We start from the raw sequence: 21,596 nt of genomic DNA, 5'->3' as shown, positions 1-21,596 counted from the left end.
AGTGCTCACTTCATTGTTTATGTAATAAATAAATAAACATTTATGTAATAAACACTGTTGTTAAGATAGAAATGAATGCTGTATGTAACTATTCAACGGTCTATGAGAGAGACCGCAATATATGACATCAGAGATTGTGCAACGTTTAGGACGGTACCCCAACACACCTCGTGAGGAGTAAGACCGCCCAGGACTAATGAGGAAACATGAGGAAAAATCTTTTCGTTCCATTGGTAAGTGTTCTGTTAAAAAAATTAATAATAAAAATGGAAATGCAGATTATGGGAAGTATGCACTAACAATATATATTCTGATACGTCTGATATGTTCAGCATATAATGATACATAATCTGCATGGAGGCCTAGTAAATAGTTTACTTGATTGATGTACAATGTCTTTTCTTTCTTACTGGCCGTGGACGGAGGTTTCTCTGTGTCAAGGCTTTATTGTCAGAAAGAGTAATAATAAAGGAAGAATGCAAATACACGTAAGCACTGGTCTACATGCTTTCAGAGTTGGTTTATTAAGTAAGTGTAAGTTTGCAAAGAATGTAGTGCCGCTGTCGTCAGATGTCAATGAAGCACGTAGTGGCAGCCATCGAGCCGAAAAACCTGAAATGAACTACAGCACACCTGCAGTGCCACACCCAGCTGCGAGTGCCCGTCCGTGAATCACATCCATGCGTATTCTTCGAAATGTTAGGAGTTTATGACGTAGCAGATACATGCCTGTCATTTTTGTGCTGTTGTCCAAGTGACAGCATGAATTCACAGTGCTTTGAATAAATATTTGATCGTGTATACTAAATTTTCCCAAAATCGTTAATTGTATTTCTGTAGGAGGACCGGAGGGCTGGGTGTGTCTCCTATTACAACTATTGTGAGATTTTAGAATGAATGTATGGTGCTATTGTTATAAAAATGGGAGTTTCGTACCGCATTTAGTCTCAATTGGAACTAGAAAGAGAGTTCTGTTTCACTATGACCTGAAAAGGGTTTGGTATCACTATAAAAGCATTGCTTCATCTTGACGTGCAAAGAGTTCACATCATGTTTTTACAATGGCCTCATTGTGATTCTGTAAAGACCTTGTTTGCACTCTCAACTGATTAAATAATCCCGCAGCGGAGAAATGCAAGCAATATAAATATCTTGAAGTGCCAGATTTTTTCTGAATGAGTTTAATTGTACAGCTGATTCATATGTCTATGAAGTATCTTCAAGTAGGCTACATTGTCACAAAATATTACAGCACAGTAATGTGACATTTTAGAAATTGGCTTCTTAGAAATCAACCAATCTGGTATTACTCAGAATACACCCTGTGACTAGTCAAGCCAAATGATAGCTTTTTTTGTGACTGGTGTTGTGGATTCATAACAGTCTGAAAATTTTACTTATGCCAGACTTTGATTCATGTCAGGAAGCTCAACTGTTAAGCAACTCTAATGCTGTTATCATGCCCCATATGGTAATCTCATACCCTAATTAGGATCACATGAGTAGATAAGGAAATTCAGAAAGCCAGCTAGTCATAGCAAAGTGCCTGCCACAATATAAAAAAAACCCCACAAGATCTACATTTAAATTGTATGATGTGCATTTACCATTGCATGAGACCTACTGGTTAATTGGTGTATTTCAACCAAAGATGGGGTGATATGCAGTTCACAGCAGGCTCATCTGATATGTAGTCTGGTGTATGTGTCTTTGCCACTTCCTTTAGCTGTAAAGTTGACTGTGTCGTCCTAAGAAAATACAGACTGCATGTGTCTCACGTTAGTTCTGTGCAGCTTCAAGACTGAAGTTGAAGCCACTTCAGAAAATTGACTGAAATACAGTAAAGGTAAAACGATAGGTGTGTAACATCAAACTACTCGATTTTGTCTCTCTGCCGTTGTGGTAAGGTTGCTGCTTTGCATTGTGTAGATGTGAGAAACGTCTAACTGTTAATGTAGTCCACTAGTCTGTGTTTACAGACTAAAAGTAAAAAGCACAGACTAATTTGCATATTGGGGAGTGTGTGTGTGTGTGTGTCTACAGAGAGCGAGCGCGAGATAGATCGAGAGAGAGATAGTGAGCAAGAGAGAGAGAGAGAAAATGTAGGTGGGTGGAGAGACAGGGGTAGGAAGGGACAGAGGGGAAGGGGTGGGGGTTGAGAGACCAACCCCAGGAGAAAAGTTTGTGAGGAGAGTGAGAGAAATGAAATGTGGGCTTGTGCTGGAGGATAACAGTGAGCATTGGAGTAGAGAGGAACTGAAAAAGATCACATAGACAGCAAAAACCAGACCGAGGAAGTCAAGGACTAAAAATACAAGCACAGGAAAATAAGGATATTTTCACTAACTGCGTTCCCCGGCATATAGGTAAGGACCCTAGTTTCCATGTAGTTCTGTGCTTTAATTTATTGAAGTATGTGTCTGAATTATAGTTTGCACAAAAATCAACATAAACATAAAAAACTGGTGATTTTCTATTAGTTTTACTATGTTAGAAAGAAATGTGTAAGAAAACTATGTTATATTACAACAGAGTTATCCAATTTGACTAAAATCGCTAAGACATCAAGCTACTAGATTTGAATATTACAACATGCAAAAGAGATATTTGCATCTTCTTGCATCAGTACGCTGGAGTAAAATTAACAGGTCTATCTATCTATCTATCTATCTATCTAGAGAGAGAGAGAGAGTTCTAATCTATATTAACATATATTACATACCATATGGTGCTCATTAGAACACTGTAACAACCCTGTATTTGTAAAGGGTTTGTGGTGGACACATTCTGCTGTAGCGGTGAGTCAACATTTCACTCTTGTGTGAATGATGCTTGTGGCCAGGCTGTTACTGAGTTATCGTGCACATGTCCTCTTAGCTTGGCAAGGCTCCAGGCCCTTTTGCACCATCATTCGTGCATGGCGTTACGCATGCAGGTTATAGTTTATTTGCCAGCAACACAGGCAGCAAGCACAGACATGCAGCTATCTGAGGAGCCGGCCTTTCACGGCAATACCAAAACAAAATGGAGAACATTCGTTTCATAATGATTTATTTGAATGTTACATTGTTTCAAATTCCTTACTGCTTTTCCCATGATTGACTAGTCGGTGTGTGTGTGTGTGTGTGTAGATGGAGTACAAAGTGACCGTGGCAACAGGCACCACCGAGTACTCGGGTACAAATAACTACGTGTATGTGACTCTGGTGGGGGAGAGAGGAGAGAGTGAACGAACCCTGCTGGACAACCCAGGCCTGGATTTATGCAGAGGCGCGGTGAGTGAAACAGGGTCCAGCCATGCTGCCTGGACCGCACTGCCCCACATGGGCCGGCAAAGCTGTGACCCGTTGTTGCGTGTTGGGTGCAATTTGCACGGAACAAACCCCCCAGCCAGCATTTGATTCAGTCTTGCTTCATCATGGTTTGCAACGGAACACAGGAAGCATGCGAAACGCGATTGCGGCAAGTTCCACGCTCGAGAGGGACGTGAGGTCACTCGCATCGCTCTTCTGTATCGTATCCCCACGCGCCGAAGCTCTCCTCCCCTTCTCCTCAGGTCGATGACTACACCGTTCGGAGCTCCGCACATCTGGGCCGCATCCTGATGGTACGGCTGGAGAAGAAGAAGTACTGGGTGGAGGACAACTGGTTCTGCCGTTACGTGAAAGTGACGTGGCCAGGAGCCCACGACACCATCACCTTCCCCTGCTACTGCTGGCTAGTGGGGGATGTGAAGGTGGAGGTGCGGGAGGGCACAGGTAAGTCTCCACTCCACCTGGGGCTTGGAATTTGTAATTCAGGACATACGGAGAGTGAGGGATTTAAGGTAGAAGAAAGCCTCCCCCCCCCCAAACCCCTTTCCTCACATTTTCTCTCCCAGCTAAGAAGCCATGTGATGACACACTGCCTCAGGAACGGGCACACAGGACAGCAGAGCTGCAGGAGAGACGGAAGATGTACAGGTGAGTGTTCTTGCATCATCACTTCCTGTATACCTGTGTATGTCTCCCTCTCTCAGGCCTTTTCGTCTGTCTTAAGCTCACCATTTTTGAAACGTTCTGTGTTTTAATATTTTATTTCTTATCAGTTCTAGCTAAAGGAAACTCTGGCTTCCTGTGATTTCTGTTGCTTTTCAGATGGGAGGGATTTTTGTTTTAACTGGCAGCCGACTTGAATTCAGTTGAGCATTAACAGATCCGCTATCGAGCTGTCCCAGAGTGCACGTCTGACTTGCCCCTGCCACAGAACCATCATTGTTTGTGAACTGATGCAGGAAATAGATTTGAATATGAAATTTGAAACATGTAAATATATGCAGTGTGAGGAGAGTTGAATATGGCTACACCCATTTAATTCCTGCCTTCTTCAAACTGAATTTTAGGCTAAAATTTGCCTTGAGAATGTTTCCTTAATTTTAATCTCATACCCTGCTCTGCTCAGTTTTGTAATGAGTCTCTATGACTTTCATGTGTAATGGTGTTACTCCATGTGTTATTAATGCACATGACCTGTGTGCATCGTGTCAGATGGCAGCAGTGGGCTCCAGGCCTCCCCAAATGCATAGACGCCAAGACTGAAGCAGACCTTCCCCAAGACGCGCGCTTCGCCAACGAGAAACGCAGTGACTTTGAGAGATCGCTTCAGCTTGCGTGAGTGCTTATCTATGTCAACACAGCGATATCTAAGCAAGTCATCAAAGGAACATCAAATGAACCTGATTTTGATATGTGCGCCTGTAACATGTCTTTGTCATCACCTGGATCTTCCACATACCAGTATCCCTGCCGTGTCCATGAAATGCCCCTCTGCCTTCTCAGATTATTGGAGCTCTCGCTGAAGAAGTTGGTCCTTAAGTTCGGGAGATCCTGGAATGACCTGGATGATTTTAAGCGGATATTCTGGAATCTGAAGAGTTCGACTGCCGGTGTAGTAGCAATGCCATGAGAGACTTGCTAAATCATTTAACAAAGTCTTCTAATCAAATCGATCAAATAATGCCTACATGACATTTCTTGTCTTGGCCCATTTTGCATGTCATTATGTCACAAAACCTGTAACATTTCAGTCAATGGACCAGCAGTGAAAGGCAATTATAATTTGTTGAGTACAATTTATCATAATACTAATATGGCACCTTAAAATGTAATTAGAGTACACTATGAAACACTGGAGAGAAGACTGGTTTTTTGGCTATCAGTTCCTGAATGGCTCAAATCCACGAATGATCGAGAGATGCAGGGAACTGCCTTCAAACTTCCATGTGACTGGAGACATGGTGCAGCAGTTCTTAGGCCCCAACACAACACTGGACAAAGAGATCAAGGTTGGTACTAGTACTAGTACTTGGTACTGACTCTACAGTAGATTCATGTGCACCAGGCACTGCAGTCTGTCATATTCATAGTCATATACCAATAGTCATACAGCTGACAATTGTACTGTTACTGATGTTCTCTCTCTCTCTCTCTCTCTCTCTCTCTCTCTTTCTCTCTCTCTCGCTCGCTCCCTGTCTAAAGGATGGGAAAGTGTTTCTGGTTGACCATGCTGTGATGGATGGCATTCCTGCGAATTCAATCAGAAATCAGAAGCAGCACATAGCAGCTCCTCTTTGTTTGCTGTATGAGCATCCGGACGACGGCCTCATTCCCATTGCTATTCAGGTATTATGTGTTCGGTTCTACGGAAATGATAGCTACGAGAACAACTGGATGGCCAAACGATCCTCTCTCCTGTCTCTGTTCCCTCAGCTTGAGCAGGATCCAAGCATGGACACTCCCATCTTCCTCCCTAATGACCCGCCCCTAGCCTGGCTATTGGCTAAAATCTGGGTCCGTCATGCTGAGTTCCAGGTCTTCCAGGTGCTTTCCCACCTGCTGAGTACTCACCTGGTGGTGGAGGTGATCTGTATAGCTACACTGCGTCAGCTGTCTGCGGTCCATCCTGTATACAAGGTTGGTGCAAGACCAGGACAAAAGGGTCAGTCAAAGCGAAGGGAAACATAAAACATACATTTCAGTGTCGGTCTCCCCCCCCCCCCCCTTCTTCTCCAGCTGCTTGGTCCTCACTTGAAGTACACATTGGAGATTAACTGCCGTGCACGCACGCAGCTCATTTCTGCAGACGGCATCTTTAAAAGGGTGAGTCTCCTTTCTCACTGCACACCCGCAGAACCGCAAGAAAGGTGCACGTCGGGCAAGGAGGACAGCTTAATGTGTGCTTATTCTACAAGCCAATATATGTGGCGACTAGATCTGCATAGAGGTGCTAGACCTGGTTGTCCCTATGACATCTGGGAAAAGGTACCAAATCATTCAGGCCCTCATGGCTTGATGGTTGAACAGTTTCTTCCCCAAATCCATCAGACTACTCAACTCCCAGAGACTGACATGGCAACCCCTCAGGCTGGCAGGCACGCACACACACACACACCTGACACTGACTTACTCCAACACTTTCTACACATTCCCCAAACTATGGTCTATTGGAAGAATACAGTACTATATTTAATATAATACTGAATCTCACACTCATTTTCATATGTGGAACATGTGGTGTAACAAACTTCATCTTCCAGGCAAGACAGCTTGAAATAGCCCACTGGCTACATCTGGATTGGTTATAAAATACTTGTTCTTGTTCTGGCGTGAGTTAATGATGGACTACTTGTTTGCAACACACTGCAAAGACAGGGGTCATCACACCCAGTTCAAGTCAAGACTAGATGAGTATTGATCCTGTTCCTACTCAGGAGGCAGACAAAGGACATTACAGATTCAGTGCCTGAGGGTGACGGCCCATCCTAAATAAGTCACATTCTTGTAGCATTCTTGAAAAGCTAATGATACGAGCCTGGAGAGAAAGTATCTAACCCTGGGGAAAACCTGTATCACCCCCTTTTTGTATTTTTGTAATGTGCTCAAACATTTAGCTAATTAAGGACACAACCTAAAAGAGAAGTTTAACTAAGATGTAACACTAATAAAGTTATAGTCTAACATCTCGTTGCAAGTTCTAACCTACCACAACATTCATCAATATCAGTAATTACTCCTAAGGCGCAATTAAGAATCCACTAACCTCTGAGCGATTAATTATTTATAAACGACTCGAGACGGCTTACGAGAAAACTACAGACATCTAACCAGGAATAGCTAAACTAGACTACGTATTGGAAAATGACCGCTTGGTGACTGGAAACATACCACAGGCCACTATGACATGCGTATACTCTTGAAAAGGACGTGTAATTTCGGGAGGTGGATAATCCAGTCACACAGATGCGTCACATTTCCTCTGGCGCCTCCTCCGTTTTCTTCTTACATCGCCCTCTAGTGGACGATCTGTAAAACAAACCGCTAGCACAAAACAACACCCTAACGTCAAGGCACGTAACAAGACCTTCCAAATAAGGGACACACAGAAAAAAAGGATATAGATTTTCATTATTATTTATTCAGCAAAAGTAATTTCTCTCTCCAGAAGCTGAAAATCTGCCAAGTGCAAAAGTATTGTGAACTCGTAGTATAGCTTGTGGCACCTCCTTTTGCAGCCATTACTTCAACCAAATGTCTTCTGTAAACACAAATGGGGGTGTGTTGAACTCTGCCAGTTGGAGGGACATCCGTCATGTACCGCCCGATTCAGATCTTGCCACAGTATTTCTATGGCCAATACAGAATGCAAATCTTCTTTCTCAAGCCATTCTTTAGTAGTTTTGCTTGAATTCTACAGGTCGTTGTCTTGTTGAATTATCAATTTCCGTCCCAGCTTCAACTCCCTGACTGATGGCACGAGGTTCTGGTGAAGAATTTGTTGATAGACCTCGGAATCGATGCTACCTGGATAATAGGCTATGGAGTTGTCCAGGTGCAGAGTCAGAAAAGCAGGCCCAGACCTTCACATTTCCACCACCATGCTTCACTGTTGGGAGGAAATTCTTTGTTTTATAAGCAGTGTTGATTTTTCTCCAAACATGATGCCTGTTTGGAGAAAAATCTCTTGACTTGACTTTGATTGTGGCCAAAATTTGGACTTCTCAAAATTTAAAAGAACTTTTTCTTTCTTGAGAGCAGAAGCTTCCTTCTAGCAACTCTCTTATAAATGCCATGTCTACTGATTTTTCAACTGATTGTCGATGCATGTTCATTTATCCCAGATGCTGCCAGAGAAGTCTGCAACTCTCTGGAGCCGATGTGTGGGTCGTCCTTTACCTGAATTATTATTATTCTGCTACTTCTTGGCAATTGGTTTTGATGACCATTCACTTCTGGACAGAGTTCCGGTCCTGCCAAGTGCCCTCCATTTGTAAATGATTTGATGGATGGAGCTTGAATATTTTGGAGATGGTCTCATAGCTTTCCCCAGACTGATGGGCTGTCACCTCCTTTTTCCTGATATCCTTGGATGTCTCCTTTACTCTCTGCCTTGACCTGTGTGCTTTACGCCTTGGAATGACAGTGGTTTGGTTGGTGTCCTCTCCCTTTTAATCAGTGCAAATCAAATCTTTCCCCAAGAATATCTCATTTGATTGATGTGCTTAATTGATTACTTGAGCACTCACGTGTTTCACCTGAGTCCTTTATCTAATTGACCATGAACCTGGCATTTCATATACTAAAACTTGTGATGATAAAATAAGGGAATCATGGTAAAACAACAGAAAAATTGCACCGTTCTTTTGTATTGGACCGTTATTCTTGAGAAATGCTGGCTCTTTACACTTTACATGCTGGACATAACCTGGAATAACAACAAAAAGCCTCTTGGTTCTTATGAGAGATGTATTGCCACCTTGTGACACATTTTGGAATTGCAGGTTCATACAGAAAATATCCTAGTTTGGCGCACTTGAGTTGTACTCATGATAACCTGTCATTCCAGAAACTCTGCACCTCTAGTCCAGTGCCAGGTCCTAGTTAGTTTTTTCCATATCTATGGCGTATTGTTTGCTATGAGGTATTCACACGAGCGGCAGCTAAGTAGGTGTTCTCTCTGTTTAGGTGGTGTCCACAGGTGGGGACGGCCTGCTGACTCTGGCTCAGAGGGGCTATAAGGTCTTGACCTACCGCTCTCTCCAGCCCCGCTTTGATTTCATGGACCGTGGAGTCACCAAACTCAAAGACTACTTCTACAGAGACCATGTGCTGTTGCTGTGGGACGCCATCCACAAGTGAGTGTTTCCGCGGTCGCTTGTGCTCGCAGTGTAAAAATGAATCTCTCCACTGCAACACCTGGACTGACCAGGTGCACCCTCTCCCCCCCCTCTTCATCCCTGCAGGTTTGTCTCTGGCATGATGTCTCTGTACTACAACAATGACAGCGATGTGCAGGAGGACACGGAACTGCAGGCCTGGATCAACGAAGTGACTGAAGAAGGATTCATAGACGTGCCTCAGTTTGGTCAGGGCCCAAAACAGTCGTATTGAACACGAACGTGTTAATCCTCCTACAGAGCAGCTAAGGTGCTCCCTCTTCTGTGTCATTGTGTGACAGGACTAGCTAATGACCTCAAGACAAGAGAGGAGCTGATCACTTTGCTGAGTGTGGTGATCTTTGTCAGCACAGCACAACATGCAGCCACTAATAATGGGCAGGTACGTGTTGTTTTCCTTTATAAGATATATAAGATATTGGCTCTTCACGACATTACTTTCCTAATACAGTATGTCTTGATGATAAGGGGCAGAGCCTGTATTTATAGAGATGGGACCATCCTCTGTAAATAAAGGCTGGACTATTACATATTCCCAGGAATTCCTCCCTGCAAGGTCTGACCATCTTTATGAGAACTCATTCATCATCATCAGAAAATACAAGAAATCTAGGCATGGTCTTGAAACAACCAGCTACCATTCTCTGAGAAGAGAATGTCTTAAGACTTCATGTACTAGCTCCCAGATGATGAAATTAACTTCCCGTAATTGTCTGTACAAAAGTTTTCAAATGTAGACTACCATATCCACATAAAAGCACATTAATAATTACCATTACTTCTCTTCTTTGAATGTACATTCCTTGTGTTTAGCCTCTCACAGGGTTCTGGCATAATAGTACTCAGACCCTGTATACCAGCAAAGCTATGAAACATTTGTATATGGTTAAGTTGTGAGCATCTGGTAAATACTATAAATGTAAATGGTGTAGAGAAGCATTGTTTTGCTGGAGCTTAGCCATTTGTGATCTTTTTGTTGCTCATTTCCCATAAATTAACCATATTCAAACAGTTATTTGGTTCTACAGAGCATATTTCTTATGGCTTGCACTCATACCCACTGCACATAATAATGAATGCCTAAGTGTTATAATCTGTTGTTAGTCATGTTTTCATTACCTTTCATGTGTTTTCAGAACTGTTCAAATAGCCCATTTGTCTTGTTTTTTCACTCTGTGTGTGTGTGTGTGTGTGTGTGTGTGTGTGTGTGTGTGTGTGTGTGTGTCCGCATGTGCGCACTCCAGTTTGACTGGTGTGCATGGGTACCCAACACCCCATGCACCATGCGTCAACCTCCACCCAGAGATAAGGATGCAGTCACTATGGGGCTGATCATCGATACACTGCCAGATATCAGCCAGTCATGTGTGCAGATGGCAATCACATGGCATTTAGGAAGAGCACAGCCAGATGCGGTGCGTCAACACATCCAGTGAACACGTGCGCTGGTTTATAAATCTCAACAATGAGATCATAACTTGCCTGTCCAAAATAACTAACTGAATCAGAACTTTAAACCATCGTCAGCTGTACTTGGACTAAAATCGATACTCTCTATATCACCAAACTGTCATGTTTTCTTTGATGGCGTTTTCTTTCCCTTTCAGCACAGCTGAGTCTGGGTGTCATTTCTTTACGCCATCTTTCCAAGCCACACAATCTTCTTAATCCGTGCTTCCTCTTTTCATGTCTCATGTCACATTTCTAGAATCCGTCCGCCGACTCAAAACAGAAATCAAGCTGCTGCTTGCAGACACTGAATCTCAAATAATGGAATACCACAGATCCTCTCCAATGGCACATTTACCCATTTTAATTAATCTCACACCTTGAAAGGATGACAGCACACTGCCTCTTCAGTGATGTACAAACCTAATTATGAAACGATCCAACTGATTTATTTCTCTTTCCCTCTCCCTTTCTCTATCAGATACCCTTGGCACAGTACACAGAGGACTACTTCACTGAACCTGATGCACTACGGGTGATTGACAGCTTCAGGGAGGAGCTGAAAGAAGTTGAGGAGGAGATTCTGAGGCAGAATAAAGGCCTGGAATTACAGTATCTCTATTTGTGTCCCAGCCAAATAGAGAACAGTATTACTATATAAATATGTCTGAATGGGATGAGGTTTACCAAGCGCATTGTAACCAAAACATCAGTGTTACATGGTATGACACTGGACATGCTTTTGAGAAACAGGGCCTACATCTGAACCATTTTGATATTTACTCCTTGTAGGGAAAGTCTGTGATTTTCTGATATTGTTTGGATAAAGATACATGTATAATATACATGGAAGGTTCATAGGAGAGACTTGCTAAGATTGACAAAAGGATTGCTTATTATTGCAGTGTTCTCTCCCACCTCTTCTTACCTGCCATAATCATCCCTGCTCTGTCAATAGATTTTTTTCTTAAATGGGTGTACATATGACTAGAATTTTTGGGTATGAGAATTTACTTTTTTTCCCAAACATTGCTACATGATGTACTTGTATTACTATGATATGTTATTTCCAATCATTTGCCACCAAGACGGAACATGGCTGGAGTTATTAAAAATTACAGAAATGTTGAATTTCAATGTGAGTGCTGAAAAGATGAAGCCATTATGAACTTTTATCATTTCTAATGCACTGAAAAGTTGAATCCATTGTAAACTTTTATCATTTATACACTGTGCTTATATCTAAATGTTAATAACATATAAACATACATTTATGGGATTTTCTTGTACATGCAAACCTTTATTGCAATCAATCAAACTCAGAGGCACATGTTTCTGTCTTAACATTTGTAGGACAATTGGTCCATAGTCAGGCAAGATATGAAAAGTAAACAAGGTACTTGGGCTAACTATTAATAAAATACAATATTCTTGTATTGAAATCAACTTCATACTTAAGGCACTTATTCTGTGACTTTAACCTGAGGATTTCCAACCCAAAAATGGCACAGAGGGTCTCAGCATGTTGGGTCCGATTACACCTTAAATAGCTGTAGCAATTTCCTCCTATATTACCGCATCATCATTTACAAGAAAAGGCAAATGTTTCTTTAATCAAATTATGCAGTACAGAAAATACAGTAAGGTCATATCGCCAGCTATGTGCACCACTTATGGGGTGTGAACAGCTGCTAATGTACAAGATACTCATTGCGTTTATTCAGTCGGACCTGACAGAAGGACACAAATCCGACCACTACATAGATTGCAGCAGCAATGAAGCAGTTGTAGCCAACTTGGTTGAAAAGTCTATGAATGTTCTGCAGTGCAGTTTGTCTGTGCAGAGAAATGAAAAAGTCAGTTTGTAAATGATGCAAAAAACACCTTTCACATTGATCAGGACTGATTAAAGTTAAAATAATGAATAATCTCTGGCAATATTCAAATGTGCATAAAACCTTAGTTTTAATTAATTTGCATTAAAATATTTTCCGTTACAAACTTGGTACAGCACACTTCCATCCATCTGTCGTTCTGTCTGGCCTTTAACACTCTTGTGTATGACATGCGCACACACGCACTGACAAATGCATAATTGTAGACTATGTAAGTCTGGTAAGTATGAGACATGTAGCCTAACACATCTTTCCATAATGAGAGATGACCGGAGAACATACTCATCATGGATGTCTTCTTCTGTGAAAGGCACATCCTCGAGCAGCAAAGCTGAATGTGTGGAGAAGAAAATCCCCAACATTGCCTAAGACAAACAGACAAAGGGAATTAGCTCTTCATAAAAAAAAACCCAAAAACTGCTGGCTACATTTCTCCTGCCTTTTGACCAATATCTCTTATGTTTTCCACATCTTGATAAGACACTTGACATTATAGTTGACACATGACTATTCTTATTAATCCTTTTAACGTTTCAGATCATATAATAATGTCCAAAATAGGTTTGTGACAGTAAGCATAGGTTAGTTACAATTTCATAATGCTTATTTTGATGTCACACTCAAATCAGTAGTCCTTCTGTAATCCTTAATCTTAGCTTAGATCTGAAAACTTACATTTATTTAAGAGAAAGATCACATGCTTACCATCATAATGACTGCCCAAATACTCAACACCAACAAACATGCTGACAGTTTTGGACCACAAAATAAAAGAGAAGTCATTTTCAGAGAAACACCTTTTAGTTTCCTGTAATCCTGGAGCGTCTCTCAATAAAGATGTAACCAGTCCAAAACTTCAAGTAATCGTCATTTATATATTTAAAATCTAGTTTTAACAGACTTCAGTATACGTACTAAAAAGTCAACAGCAACTTGCTTCGGTCACCTGACTTTGAGGAACCGGAAATGCAATACAAGGCTGCGTTCAAGCAAGGCGCACACGTAAATTGTTCACGAATCACAGCATAGCAGTTTTTACGTAGAACTATTCCCTTATTTTGTAGAATTTATGTATGTGTGTTTTCATGTTTCATATGCTGTTTATTTTATGTTTTTATGTCAATTTATATTTCAATCTATTTATTTGCCACTGAAATAAGTACAAACTTTCTGGCACTAAGTAGATTGAAATGTCCGCCAAAGTAAATTAATAAATAATTAAATAAATAAATAAATAAAATAAGCATGCATTCGTTTCAACCACATGATATAATTTGGCTATTTTGTCAGACTTCTTCACTGGTTTTACGGAACATGCGTGTCTTAACCCAAGCCTGGACATGCCTCTGAATGCTGTCTGTCAATCTCCATCTGTTTTCAGGCAACTTTTCTAGAGAAGCCAAATTAGTATTTCTTGTGGACTCGTATATGACATTTACATTCATAAACAACGAATCAGGTAAAAAATAATGAATTCTAGGATTCCAGGGAGGGAAAAATAGAAACACTGTAGAAACACTGAAATCGGACACCTGGGGATTCTCCTTTCAGGACTCCTCGCCTTTTCTCCTCCCCTCACGTTCCAATGTAACAAAACGTTGCAAAATTCTTGAGGTTTTTGTCCGGCCTGAGGATTGTCATATCATCTAATCCATTTGGATATTAACTGTCTTATTTTACATGAACATACAGTTTGTTAATAAGGCTGCCTAACTTATGGGGATTTTTCAAATAAATCGAACCGCGCTGTGAAAAGAGTGAAAACAACGAAGGAAGACAAGGGCGCGTGACGGGACGACGAAGAGGAGAGTAACTTTTTGGAAAGCAATGGGAACATAAAGGCATAGTTGGCGACCAGTTTGACAGCACAACTTGTAAAACAACAGCAACCGCTTCATAAAAAATTCCACCTAGACATATAGGTAGGCGAGCTGAATTTTTATACGGGTTCTAAATCTTGACAGTTCTTCAATATATGACCGAATGTGATTAAGTTGGGCAGAGTAGCTTTGTTGGGAAAAGTCACATCCCCTCCCCCTACCTCGATAGTGTCAATCACTGTAATGTATATGTAATCACTGTAATGTATTTTGTATTCTGGTATTGTAGACTAAAAGACGCTTACTGTGGATTCTCTAAATTGTGGATTCTTTAAATTGCTCAATTGACTTAGCTTGCAAGTCACATTTTCATGAGAAACTGTTTGTTGTTCTTGTTGTTTATCGTTACTTTTAGGGCTAATTGAAGGTGGTTACATTTTTATTTTCCAAAGAACTTCACAGTATTCTCTGAAACACTTAATAACATGTTTTATGTGTCTTAGGACTGCATCTCGAGGAAGTGTTCAGAGCTAATGGATGGAGAGAAAGAAAGAGAGAGGGAGAGAGGAGAAGAGAAGGAGAGTGATGAAACAGAGGAGGATGCTGAGGGTGCAGCGTTGGAATGGCAGGAAGGCTCCCCTGAAGATGACCTGGACTTACCCATCATGCACTGGGAGGCCCTGAGCCTGCGAATTGCAGAACTTGAGAGGCAAGAGGAGGAACGACGAGAGAGGAATAAGGTTAGAGATTAAATTATAATCCACACATACACACACAAACAAATCAAATTGAAATGTCAGTATGCTTACACTGTATTACATCATAAAGCTAGAGATCTGTGAGTGTACACTCTGTGTATATGTTCAAGGATGCAGTCCGATGGCCCGAGGGCTGGCCAGAGTTTAACAGACACGGGGAGGCCTATGAGGAAATGGAGGACAGCCGCCTGACTGCACTTACATCACGGTATATGCTGGACGTATTCTCTACTCTTCTGTTTCTGCCTTATTCATTATACAAACATGATGGGTTCTGCCTGATGTTTACAGACTCCAGAGTCATACAAACCTACAACTCTGCTTCATCAACAATAGTGAGAGTGAGGATGAGGAAGAGGACGCAAAAAAAGAGGTTTTCATGGAAATGCACATTTTTGTAGACTGTTCTATTGTAAAGGATAGTTTGTAATGTAAATCATTGACAATCTTCACCATTGTGGAGTCGTATATATATTTTTATTATTAGGCATGTGTACAATATTGCTACTAAACCAATACCATCATTATATTTATATACGTACGATCTATATAGATAGATATCTATACCATGGGCCGTGCATTTTTTTTTACAACATCTGCATCTCTCTATATCTTTATCAGTATACTGCAGTTACATACTGGAATCGTCTTCAGATATGTGTATATATACAGTTCTGTGCAAAGGTCTTTCTAGGTCACACTAAATACTTGCTGTTGTAGCCTATAGAAGTTGTTTTTTCAGATTTTGTTGTTTTTTATTATTGCTGAATACATTTTTAATGTATTTTAATAAAGAGACTCAGAAATATATATATATATATATATATATATATATATATATATATATATATATATATATATATATATATATATATATATATATATATATATATATATGGGCATTACCATTGCTAAAAGAACAAATCTTGTAGTTTTGTAAAAAAAAAAATTCTATTGCCAAAAACATTTTTACAAAAGGTCTCTAGCTGAATGATATTGAGAAAACTGGATTCTTCTATACGTTATTCCCTTTGTAGTTGGCCAATCGGGGAGGGACAGACGGTGTCAGACAGGCACAGCAGGACTCCAAGCCCATGTCTAAAAGCAAAGCCAAATCAGGAGGGTTCAGGAAAGAGGTCAGGGCTGCTCTCAGCATGCTTAAAGACAAGCTACGGATAGACCAAAAACAGGTAACTCTATAGTCATGCAATGACTCCCATGTGATAAAGGTGACATCTTTGAATGTTATGTATTTTATACTTGTGGGAACAAGTATTACTCTGCTTAACTGTTCTATTGTAGACCATACAACCCAGCGATGCAGTCAAGAAGAGAACTCTCTATAAGCGTATCGACTTGCAAAATTTCACCTTAAAAGAGTTAAATGCATTGAAGACCTCACTGAGTAAAGACATTCATGGTAAGTCATTTTTTTCTTATCATATGTAAAATATCCTCCATAACTCCTTTAAATGTTTTATATACTTGTTAACATTAAATTATGTGTATTGTTGTCTTACCTGATCAATCTTGCCACAATGCTGACATTTTATTAAACAGATAAGTAAACATTAGTAGTCATCTGTAATAAAATAAGACCCAGGTACAAAATGTCTACAGAGGGGTTTAAATTGCTTAATGTAAATCTAAAATATTCCTACCCACTCAATCACAGTGTTATTGTTTATTGCTCCAATGCAGTCATATGTACATGTACCAGCATATTTATGCAGCATAACGAAGACTTAGGTTTACTTGTTCTTTTTGTGTTACTGTTTTATATCTGTGTGTGTGTGTGTGTGTGTGTGTGTGTGTGTGTGTGTGTGTGTGTGTGTGTGTGTGTGTGTGTGTGTGTGCCTGTGTGCACTTGCATTCACAGGCCTCAGCTCAGAATTAGTGGGTCGACTTCTTACAAGAGACCAGCTGAGAACAGAGCAGGACGCCATGTTACTGGAGATACAGGATATGACATCACTCTGATGGCCAAAGTTGCTTCTTTTAAAGGACAAAAGTTGTGCTACAATGATCTAGGAACCTGGGAGATCTGGAAGAATTGAACTGTGAAAAGCTTCACTCCTCTCTAAAAGACTTTGTGTTGTTTCAGTATTGGCCTTCATTTTGGCTGTATTGTTATGTAGCAGTTCGAATGGTGTTTTAAGGCATTCATAATCTGCTATTGCTGCCAAAAAGCAATTTTTTATAAAACATTTTATTTAATCATTCCAGTTACTTTAGGCTTATGTGACAATGACAACATTTTAAGAATGATATCTATAATTTGATATTCAACAGTTTACATAAACACAAAGACACTGTGGAGATAATAGATAAAACAATAAACTCAAGGGGTGACATATGGATGTATGTTTGACACTTTCAAGAAAATTATAGCAAAATCAGATTGACCAAGCTTCATGTGCTAGGTTCAGGTCACAACGCACCATCTGGAAGAATTAAATGGTGTTGGTACACAAATCATGACTGTTTATGGAGTGTTCTGTAGAATCAAATAAAAAATATTGTACACTGAATAGATGTGAACAGCAGGTGCACACGTTGTTCACATTAGGTGGAACAAATGTTAATGTTTTTGTTTTAAAGTCAGATCAAAAAAGGTGGTAGAGTGTGTCATGCCTGAGTCAGAGTTTGTATGTTACAAAGGCCAGCTCAGCACAAATAGAAGAAAGCAGACACATGGGGGAGGGATGAGGGGAGGGGATGAGGAGCTGAGGGGGAACCATGATGAAGGCAGAGATGTATAGAATGGGCCACAACTGGTACGGCAAGCAGCAACAGTTCTGAGAAACAACTGTTCTACCTCACCTATTCGTTTGTGCTTTTTTTGTTGTTGTTTTCACACCCAATGGTTGGATAGTGAAATTGAGATGTTTTAGCATCATTGATTCTTCCAGATTTTTTTAACAGGCTGAAAGAAATATACTGAAAAGCGACTTCTGTCTTTTAGAAGGGTCTCTTCTGTTGAAGTGGTAAGTGTTCCAGTGTATGTGTAACATCACAGCTAGCGATGCAGTTATGTGCACCCTGATGCACAACAAGTATATTTTATTATTGTGCATGCAACATGTGCCTCATTATACACTCAGTTTCTTTATGTGGTACATGTTTAAATCATATTGAGATACATGGCTTACATGTTTTTTTGGAATATCCTCTTAATCGCTATCTCTAATATTTTCCCTCATTAAGGGGCAAATTGATGATTTATTTTATGACGTGACTTTTTTTGCTGTGCAAGTGCAGAATAATTTTGCCATGCAGCAACTCTCCTTAATTCATATTGTGCTGGATGGTTAGTTGCCATGGTAGGTTAAAATGTAGTTCAGGGAGTGATCACAGTGCATATAGCATTAAGTTGTACAGAAAAGAATGAAAATCACTTGAAAGATAATGAAGTTGAAACAAAAGTCTCTCTTCAATTGGTGTGACAAGTGATAGTAGGAACACACAGGAACACGGAGAGGAAGTGTAGTTACTGATTGATGAGTTACTGAAGTGAAAAGTACCTGAATCAGCAGCATATCCTCATGTGGCAGAGCAAACAGCAAGCACAGATTGTGAAAGAAACGGGGACAGAGAATCATGTAAACCAAGTAGAAAAGCTGTTTTTGAATGAGGGCCAAAGATGACATCGATAGAAACTAGCATGTGGATAGAGGTCCTCGGACAAGTGGGATTCTGTAATTTGTGTGATTCTCTGTGCTCAGCTAATCATATTCTAAATACTGTATTATCTTTACAGAAAGTCAGAACAAACCATCCAGCTGGCAAAACAGACTAAGAGAAAATTGAAGCCCATTCCAAAGTCATTAGTTGAAAACCAAAAAGATGACACAGAAACACTACCCCGACAAGATATCCACAAGCAGACAGAAATGGTGACTCCCACAGTCCTGTCTCAGAGGGGGCAAGGAAGTGACAGTGGTGTCCTCTCCTCCTCCAACTCCTCTACGGCAGCTTCCTGCAATAATGACGAGTCCTACAAGTACATTTTCCTCCCCATATGCTACTCCTTCACGTTTGTCTTCAGCCTCACTCTCAACTCTGTGGTACTCTATCGCTCCTTCCGCCGCACCAAGCACTGGAACGCCTCTCTGATCTACATGGTGAACTTGGCCACCACCGACTTCATGTATGGCCTTTCCCTGCCCTTCCTGGTGGCCAGCTATGTCATGCATGACAACTGGGTGTTTGGAGACTTCATGTGTCGCCTGGTGCGCTTCCTGTTCTACTTCAATCTGTACTGTAGCATCTTCTTCCTCACGTGCATCTCCGTGCATCGCTATTTGGGCATCTGTCATCCAATGAGGACCATCACCCTGGAGACCAAGCGAGCCGTGAAGGCCACTTGCGTCCTGGTATGGGTTGCCGTCTTTGCACTGACCTGTCCGATTTTCCGCTTCGCGCAGACAGAGTTCCTTCCCCGTCGGAGAAACCCTGGAGCTTTGGAAGCAGCTGTGCCCACTGACAGCACACACCCAATGAGAGAAGGGTTCCAGAACTGCTGGGATGATGCTATTGATAAGGAGTTCCAGGTCTATGTTCCGTATGGGATAACTCTTCATCTTGTGGGTTTCTTCGTGCCCTTTAGCATCATTGCCTGGTGTTACTCTCGTGTAGTTATGACAATATTTCGAACACTGCACTCCCAACCTCCTGCCAACGGTCCTGGGACAATGCGGGGAGGGAGGCCGAGTATGGGAAGAGCGGGTATGGCCATCATTTTAGAGGCTCATTCACCTTCAGTGAACAGGCGTCGCAAGTCCATCAAGACCATCATAACCATTACACTTCTTTTTGCACTTTGTTTCTTCCCGTTTCACGTCACCCGCACAATTTTTCTGGTCCTAAAAGTGACTAGCAGGGTACAATGTCAAACGATGCGAATGGTGTCCATTTGTTACAAAATAACTCGGCCACTTGCCTCCTTTAATGCCTGGCTCAACGCTCTCCTCTATTTCCTCACCAAGGAAAAAAGTGGGCCTTGCTGTCAGAAACCACGGCCCACCCAGCATGGCCTCCTTTGGCCTTTAAGGATGATGGGAAAGGGGATGAACGACGAGGAAGTTGAAGAGGCAGGAAACCATAATGACTTCAAGGCAGAAAAGACCATATTCAGAGATCAAGCCTGAGATGATAATGAGGCTGTAAGAGGGCAGCAGAGATGTCAAATGTGCTTGAGATGCTATCACTATGAATTGCCCTGATGTACAGTAACACATTAAAAATGTGGAGGGTAAACATTGTGGATATGCTATTAATCTTGCATAACATGAGAAATTATACAAAAATAAAGAATTTCTTAATTGATAAATCTGATATGATTATAATAATTAAAGAATGTGCTTTATACGATTAAGAAATATACATTTGCATTCAGTCTGCTTTTTGCCTATTTTACCATGGTATTTTAACTCAAATAGGCTGCTTTGACATCACTCATGTATCAGACTACTGTTTTTGTTTTAGGTACACTTCACTGTGGACATGGACACTTTGTAGCTGACACATGATTGATTAAACTGTATATTAACTAGATTTGCAAACCAGCCATTATTAAAAATAATTAGAAAAAATATATATAATTAGAAATATTAGTGAAAATGACAAATGGACATCTGTGGTGCATGCATATGCATTAAAATAGTTGTTTTTGTTGTTTGGAGAAGCATAAAGAGACGGTTAGGGTCACTGTCAACAAGATGTCTGTCAAAGTCCATGCAAGTGCAAGTGCAAGTTCCTCAAGCAGTGAGAAAGGGATCCACGACTGGTTATGTATTTGGCAATGTTAATTATTTCCATTTTTAAACCGTTAAGCCAGGGGACTTATGCAAATTTCGCAGCTAAATTAGATAAATAATTATAGAACGGTGTTTTCTATAGATCAAATATAGTTTATATGCAGGTAGGGTGTCCGTCCAATTCGTCTCATTTAGAATCCACGAAAACATAACATATGGCATTTTATTATTGAAATAATTCGAAAGATCTGCTTTGTTCATACAAATGCATACGCATGTGATGATTATAATCGTCCAATATTGTGCTGAATATGTCTGAAAATGTTGCGTGTACATATGTTTAATTAAACTAATTCACTAAAACATGCGCTTGCTACTGATGCGAAGAAAGTAGCTAAAATCTTAAGGCATAATTTTCTCTTTCTAACAATTCATAATACCGATTATTGAGCAACTTTCGAGCTAAACGTTCTATAGCACATTCAACCCCTGAACACAGAATTACTTTGCAACGTGTAGCTGCAATAGGGTCGATTTATGGAACATCCGGGATTTGCAGTTTGGAAATTCAAAACCAAACCAGCCAAGACAGTTCCCGTCCTGCACCGCGGTAAAAATAATCTCTGACCGTTAAAATAATTTAACAAAAAAATATAAAAAAAATTCCTGAAGCAATTATATGACTGCTGGATACCCGGTTTCGT

The 21,596-nt window shown here is 40.6% G+C and overlaps 4 protein-coding genes and 1 long non-coding RNA gene across 6 annotated transcripts; 3 read left to right on the top strand and 2 right to left on the bottom strand.

The window, feature by feature from the left end:
• Positions 1-2,149: 2,149 nt before the first annotated feature.
• On the top strand, positions 2,150-11,939 carry alox12 (arachidonate 12-lipoxygenase). Of its 2 annotated transcripts, none has more exons than XM_076972850.1 (15): positions 2,150-2,366; positions 3,132-3,275; positions 3,557-3,758; positions 3,881-3,962; positions 4,527-4,649; positions 4,818-4,924; positions 5,151-5,323; positions 5,517-5,660; positions 5,748-5,951; positions 6,051-6,137; positions 9,000-9,169; positions 9,278-9,399; positions 9,493-9,593; positions 10,456-10,626; positions 11,142-11,939. In XM_076972850.1, exons 2-15 carry the CDS (start codon positions 3,132-3,134, stop codon positions 11,319-11,321), a joined length of 2,010 nt encoding a protein of 669 aa, XP_076828965.1. In that variant the 5' UTR covers positions 2,150-2,366; the 3' UTR covers positions 11,322-11,939. The 2 variants fall into 2 exon arrangements, with proteins under 2 accessions (XP_076828965.1, XP_076828966.1); XM_076972851.1 differs by lacking the exon at positions 2,150-2,366 and adding an exon at positions 2,663-2,798.
• On the bottom strand, positions 3,757-7,292 carry LOC143475111 (uncharacterized). Its single transcript, XR_013120926.1, has 3 exons — positions 7,203-7,292; positions 5,886-5,940; positions 3,757-4,875 (listed from the first exon to the last, which is right to left on the bottom strand). It is a non-coding gene; the product is annotated as an uncharacterized LOC143475111 (long non-coding RNA).
• Positions 11,940-13,519, bottom strand: rnaseka (ribonuclease, RNase K a). Its single transcript, XM_076972853.1, has 3 exons — positions 13,261-13,519; positions 12,838-12,920; positions 11,940-12,496 (listed from the first exon to the last, which is right to left on the bottom strand). Exons 1-3 carry the CDS (start codon positions 13,336-13,338, stop codon positions 12,352-12,354), a joined length of 306 nt encoding a protein of 101 aa, XP_076828968.1. The 5' UTR covers positions 13,339-13,519; the 3' UTR covers positions 11,940-12,351.
• Positions 13,520-13,913: 394 nt separating this feature from the next.
• Positions 13,914-17,681, top strand: LOC143475454 (schwannomin-interacting protein 1). Its single transcript, XM_076973308.1, has 7 exons — positions 13,914-14,477; positions 14,879-15,115; positions 15,244-15,341; positions 15,425-15,506; positions 16,171-16,323; positions 16,436-16,553; positions 17,013-17,681. Exons 2-7 carry the CDS (start codon positions 14,909-14,911, stop codon positions 17,111-17,113), a joined length of 759 nt encoding a protein of 252 aa, XP_076829423.1. The 5' UTR covers positions 13,914-14,477; positions 14,879-14,908; the 3' UTR covers positions 17,114-17,681.
• A 233-nt stretch (positions 17,682-17,914) lies between these two features.
• LOC143475276 (P2Y purinoceptor 3) lies at positions 17,915-20,447 on the top strand. The gene is made up of 2 exons (XM_076973064.1): positions 17,915-18,120; positions 18,894-20,447. Exon 2 carries the CDS (start codon positions 19,027-19,029, stop codon positions 20,281-20,283), a length of 1,257 nt encoding a protein of 418 aa, XP_076829179.1. The 5' UTR covers positions 17,915-18,120; positions 18,894-19,026; the 3' UTR covers positions 20,284-20,447.
• The last annotated feature ends 1,149 nt before the right edge of the window (positions 20,448-21,596 follow it).

Source organism: Brachyhypopomus gauderio, chromosome 14, assembly GCF_052324685.1.
Source record: "Brachyhypopomus gauderio isolate BG-103 chromosome 14, BGAUD_0.2, whole genome shotgun sequence".
In the NCBI taxonomy this organism is placed as follows: domain Eukaryota; kingdom Metazoa; phylum Chordata; class Actinopteri; order Gymnotiformes; family Hypopomidae; genus Brachyhypopomus; species Brachyhypopomus gauderio.
Note: the sequence above shows the minus strand (reverse complement) of the source record. Positions and strands in the feature narration are given on the sequence as shown.

What these genes read in the sequence shown, in the direction of transcription:
- rnaseka (XM_076972853.1), bottom strand. Translation starts at nt 13,338, where the DNA reads ATGACTTCTCTTTTATTTTGTGGTCCAAAACTGTCAGCATGTTTGTTG. An exon ending in TTTGGGCAGTCATTATGATG is followed by an intron (nt 12,921 to 13,260) that starts GTAAGCATGTGA and finishes TGTTTGTCTTAG; the next exon opens with GCAATGTTGGGGATTTTCTT. An exon ending in GAAGAAGACATCCATGATGA is followed by an intron (nt 12,497 to 12,837) that starts GTATGTTCTCCG and finishes TTCTCTGCACAG; the next exon opens with ACAAACTGCACTGCAGAACA.
- LOC143475454 (XM_076973308.1), top strand. Translation starts at nt 14,909, where the DNA reads ATGGATGGAGAGAAAGAAAGAGAGAGGGAGAGAGGAGAAGAGAAGGAG. An exon ending in AACGACGAGAGAGGAATAAG is followed by an intron (nt 15,116 to 15,243) that starts GTTAGAGATTAA and finishes TATATGTTCAAG; the next exon opens with GATGCAGTCCGATGGCCCGA. An exon ending in ACTGAGTAAAGACATTCATG is followed by an intron (nt 16,554 to 17,012) that starts GTAAGTCATTTT and finishes TTGCATTCACAG; the next exon opens with GCCTCAGCTCAGAATTAGTG.
- LOC143475276 (XM_076973064.1), top strand. Translation starts at nt 19,027, where the DNA reads ATGGTGACTCCCACAGTCCTGTCTCAGAGGGGGCAAGGAAGTGACAGT.
- alox12 (XM_076972850.1), top strand. Translation starts at nt 3,132, where the DNA reads ATGGAGTACAAAGTGACCGTGGCAACAGGCACCACCGAGTACTCGGGT. An exon ending in CGGTCCATCCTGTATACAAG is followed by an intron (nt 5,952 to 6,050) that starts GTTGGTGCAAGA and finishes CTTCTTCTCCAG; the next exon opens with CTGCTTGGTCCTCACTTGAA. An exon ending in CAGACGGCATCTTTAAAAGG is followed by an intron (nt 6,138 to 8,999) that starts GTGAGTCTCCTT and finishes CTCTCTGTTTAG; the next exon opens with GTGGTGTCCACAGGTGGGGA.